Below are 5,000 nucleotides of genomic sequence, written 5' to 3'. Positions count from 1 at the left end.
TCTACCGTATGAGCTATTCACGATCCCAAAAAAGTTCTTCTCTAACCCTAGTCATTATTAGAGCCCTCTTTTCTCGACTACTTGAGATCGCGGGTCCAACACACACACACACACACACACACACACACACACACACATCCTCCGCCAAGTTAGTTGGCCAGCAATTAAGCTTAATAGCCAATATTCTCAAAATGAAACTTATAACATAGAAACAATTGAGACATTGAGTATGCTCCGGTATTTGGGGTGAATTTTTAATTCAGAAAAGTGAGTGGAGCAGGCACTCATGTTGACAACAACAAGAGATGAAGTGAGTAGGAACATAAGTGCAGAAATAATATAATCTCGGCCGCATTCGGGATCGATCACGGTCCCTTTGATTGTGAAGCGAGTGCCCTACCAACTGAGCTATCGGGACACCATTGAGATGTAAATTAGGGGGAATTTCAGTTGAATTTATAATTGTTGTTTTAAAATTACTGAATCGGTTGAGTGCCCACCAGCCCCAAGTCAAATCAATAAGTAAGTTGTACATGGTCTTTGTAAACCGTGTCCACTTAGGCCAGCTGCCAACTCGTTAAACTATTAGATAAAATGATATATTGATTCATGAATACATGCGTGGATTAATAAACTAATTAACCAATATACGACATCTATAATACAGTAGAGCTTAGCATCACTTTGAACAAAGACATGGACGATAGTCGTATTGCTGACACAGCGTTATTATATTTAGATATCTTATTTTATATATAATTTGAGTGTTTAAATTAAAAATAAAGATCTTTTTTACTTAAATCGGATTTTATGCGTAGCGAGTACCCACCCTTCTCTATGGTTTGTGTGTGTGTGTGTGTGTGTGTGTGTGTGTGTATGAATGTGTGTGTTTGAGTGTGTGTGTGTGTGAATGTGTGTGTTTGATTGTGTGTGTGTGTGAATGTGTGTGTTTGTGTGTGTGAGTGTGTGAATGTGTGTGTTTGTGGGTGTGTGTGTGTGAGGGAGAGAGAGAGAGAAGGTGAGAGAGAGAGAGAGAAAGAGAGAAAGAGAGAGAGAGAGAGAGAGAGAGAGAGAGAGAGAGAGAGAGAGAGAGAGAGAATATATGTGTATGGTTGTGAGATAGAGAAAGTGTGTGGGTATGTGTGTATATATGTATGTATGTGTATTTGTGTGTAAGTGTGTGTGTAACAACAAAAAGAACTATCCTGAATTGAATTCTGTTTTTCCAAAGTCTGCACAAGTTTTGAGCTAACTAACACACATCAATTATCACATTATTGTCAAATATACAAATGCGTCTATTTTAATCAATCTTGTATAATCAGCGAATTTTCTAGAATTGTCCTCTGCCTGAATCAATTATTACTATTTTACTTTGAGAATAGAGAATAAAAAAAATAAAAAATTCCGAGCGTTATTGTAATCGTGAGATACAGAAAATGTCTGGTGTATGCAGCACAAAATAAATAACAAAATTACAAAGGGGGGGGGGGGGGGTTAAAAGAATATTTAAGAGAGAGAGAGAGAGAGAGAGAGAGAGAGAGAGAGAGAGAAGGGGGAAAAGAAGAGAATATATCTATCTGCCTATCAATCAATCTATCTAATCTATCTATCTATCTATCTATCTATCTATCTATCTATCTATCTATCTATCTATCTGTCTATCAATCAATCTATCTAATCTATCTATCTATCTATCTATCTATCTATCTATCTATCTATCTATCTGTCTATCTACCTATCTATCTATCTATCTATCTATCTATCTATCTATCTATCTATCTATCTATCTATCTATCTTTCTATCTATCTATCTATCTATCTATCTATTTTATCTATCTATCTATCTATCTATCTATCTATCTATCTATCTATCTATCTATCTATCTATCTATCTATCTATCTATCTATCTATCTATCTATCTATCTATCTATTATATATATATATATATATATATATAATATATATATATATATATATATATATACATATCTTTTATCTACCCGAAACTTTTCATGTTTGGGATTTTGTTCTATTAAAACAAAAATAATCTCGAAGCTGTTATAATATATTCATTATTCTTTATTACTGTTTACAGTCTTTATTTTCTAGCAGCTTCGTATCCCTTTCGATAGAAAGCCGGGTAAAGACAAAGGGTGACAAGACAATTCCAGGGGTGTGAAGCAATAAATCTGATTTATATGACTCCTAACTATTTATTGCTAGGAATAAAACCCGGCATTTTTGTTGGCTAAATAAGGGGGTCCTGATAGCTCACTCGGTAGAGCACTTGCTTCACAAGCAAAGGGACTGAGATCGATTCCGTGTGAAGTCGAGGAGAATTTTTACTGCCCCTCTTCCCTGTCCAACCAAGAGTGATTGGGTAGCTGGGTCTATTAGATCTGACGGAAAGTATTTTGCGATAGACTAGCGACCTCTTAAAGAGTTTTAAGCAATTGCTATTATTGTCCGTTTCACGCTATAGAAACCGGGATAAACTCCGGCTCCAAGAGAAAAAAGAAATCTGCGAAAAAATGTTCCAAATTTAACTTTTAATATTATTACGAATAAACATTATGAGCGAGAGAATATTTAAAGACTAATAACTAGAGGTGCCTAAATGAGTCAATAAAATGGAGATAAAGATAAAGGGAGTAAATCTGACTCATGGACACACAATAAACGACGTTTCGGACTTTGGCCTTTTTCAAGTAAACACAAAATACACAAATATTAAAAGACTTGAAATTGCCTGACATAGATAAGCCCCGTCTGCTATTAAAAACCCATTTGCCACTCCAAAAAGTTTCCTGTCTCTGAATTCCAATCTCGGCTATTGATGATATGCGTTTAAGTAAATTACTCATAACATCCGCCAGCCAGCGGATTAGATGCCAACACACATAAATGTGTGTAACCTTTGAGGTTTATAGTCTTGATATAATTCAATGAGAACTAATCACGAGCAAACGGTCTAAAAATAATAACAAAGAGTTGTGTGACGTCAGTTTGGTGCCTTCTATAAGTTTACGAATGTTACGATAATAGAGCTTAGCTGTTATATCGCCAACTCATACTTTGTCCAAACATGGCGCTATAACGAATTTTGATTTTACTTCATTTTATTTGATTGTCGCAATAGGGCTCAACAGTCGTGACGTCACTTCCCTCGTAATGATGCATAGCAACTGGTTCTAAACTATCGGAACAATGGGGGACGCCATTATCTCCATCACTGCCCTTATGAAATACTTCTCCGACGAGCATAAAAGTGTATCCAGATTAGAAAAACATTATAAATCTGATCATGTTTTGACTTTTATACATTCTGATCACATGACACGTGAAAAAGTTATAGACAGCATGAAGAATAAAAAGTACCGATTTTTTTGTTTAGAACCAATTTGCTGGTTGCGGACGTGACATCAGCTTATTGAATCCTATTATTGTTTTTGTTCATTACTAAATCATAACGCAATAATATTTTTTTCTTTCTTTTCTAACAGCTCAGAAGATAGAACAAGACTTAATTTGATTTGGAAACACCATTCGCAATGTCGTCATTTAAGGACGAATTTCAGCTGAAGAATTTTGGATTTGGTTACGATAAACCATACAAGTTTTCCCTCTCTGAGGTAGGTTTGTTAGGTTACTATTGATGCTGTGCGTTTAGCTAAAAAACAAACTCACCAGCCGGATATAACGTACCAACACACAAACCTATAGGTAGAATGCGCTTGGCCAAGGAGTTCACAACATTGCCATCCGGAAGTATAACGGACCAAAAACACATACTCTGTGTAACCATGAACTTTTATAGTCTGGTTAATACAGTTTAGTGAGAACAACTCACAAACGCGGATGGCAAAAACAATAACAAAGGCCTGAGTGACGTCATCTGCATACTATCTATACATAGCCTTGAACGTTTATAGCCTGTTTGATATAATTCAGTGAATCAAAGAGTCCCTGGCCAACAGCAACACTTAACATGTAGAACGATAAATGACGCCTGCTAGACGATCTTACATTATTTTTCCCGACAGACACAACGCTGTTAGCGGCCATGTACTCATTTTACATCTGAGTACAGTGAAAGAATCTGAGTAAAGGGCCTTTTCTAAGGACTCAACTATGCGCCGAGCGAGACTCTGTCCCAGGGCCTTCCGATCCGAAAGCGGGTGTCATACCACAAGACCACATAGCCACACAAGAAGCCTCTTGTATATATATATATATATATATATATATATATATATATATATATATATATATATATATATATATATATATATATATATATATATAAGTCAAACTATCTTATTTATCTTTCAAATGTTTATAAATAGCTCCTTTTATACTAAAGTTGAGCACTATTATATCATGGTTTTTGTTTTATAATATATATATATATATATATATATATATATATATATATATATATATATATATATATATATATATATATTTGGACATGTTCAGGGGCATTCAAATCCATAAATTATATTGGGAGTAAAACTGTAGAAAATCGTCCTTTCAGTGTATGATATGGGAGGTATGCGCTTGGCTAAGGAGTTCTCCGGAAGTATAACGGACCAACACACAAAACTGTGTAACCATGATCGTTTATAGTCAGGTTAATTCAGTTTAGTGAGAATTACTCACAAACGCGGATGGCAAAAAACAATAACAAAGACTTAAGTGACGTCAACTTCGAACTATCTATAGAGTTAATCTAAGTTTATTGATCTGTTTTGTACAGAATTAGAAGTTTTCGACAAAAATAGAATTAATGAATAGCAAGCCTTAATCATTGTGAAACTCATTCATGGCAGTTTTAACGAAATATTTTTTCCACCGATTTTAGAGATAAAATAGTTTACGTCAATAATATTATGTGATATTCCAGTTTCTATAGCATGAACGGGGCAATTGCAAATGGCTTCATGCTACCATTTGGACAGGACGCCAGTAGATATCTCAACTGTTTTTTCCGCCT

General features: G+C 34.9%; 1 protein-coding gene across 5 annotated transcripts in view; it reads left to right on the top strand.

Moving 5' to 3' along the window:
• LOC144975408 (protein rolling stone-like) overlaps positions 1 to 5,000 on the top strand; it is a 44,452-nt gene that overhangs the window by 16,349 nt on the left and 23,103 nt on the right. For all 5 annotated transcript variants that reach the window (XM_078919440.1, XM_078919443.1, XM_078919444.1 and 2 more), the window contains exon 2: positions 3,508 to 3,636. In XM_078919440.1, the coding sequence (XP_078775566.1) occupies positions 3,556 to 3,636 (81 nt within the window). In that variant the 5' untranslated portion in view covers positions 3,508 to 3,555. The remainder of the gene's footprint in view (positions 1 to 3,507; positions 3,637 to 5,000) is intronic.

The sequence above is a fragment of the Berghia stephanieae genome, chromosome 6 (assembly GCF_034508935.2).
Source record: "Berghia stephanieae isolate SIO BIC M18660-M18661 chromosome 6, UCSD_Bste_1.3, whole genome shotgun sequence".
Classification (NCBI taxonomy): domain Eukaryota; kingdom Metazoa; phylum Mollusca; class Gastropoda; order Nudibranchia; family Aeolidiidae; genus Berghia; species Berghia stephanieae.
The sequence above is the reverse complement of the archived record's forward strand: the minus strand, read 5'-3'. Positions and strand labels throughout refer to the sequence as shown.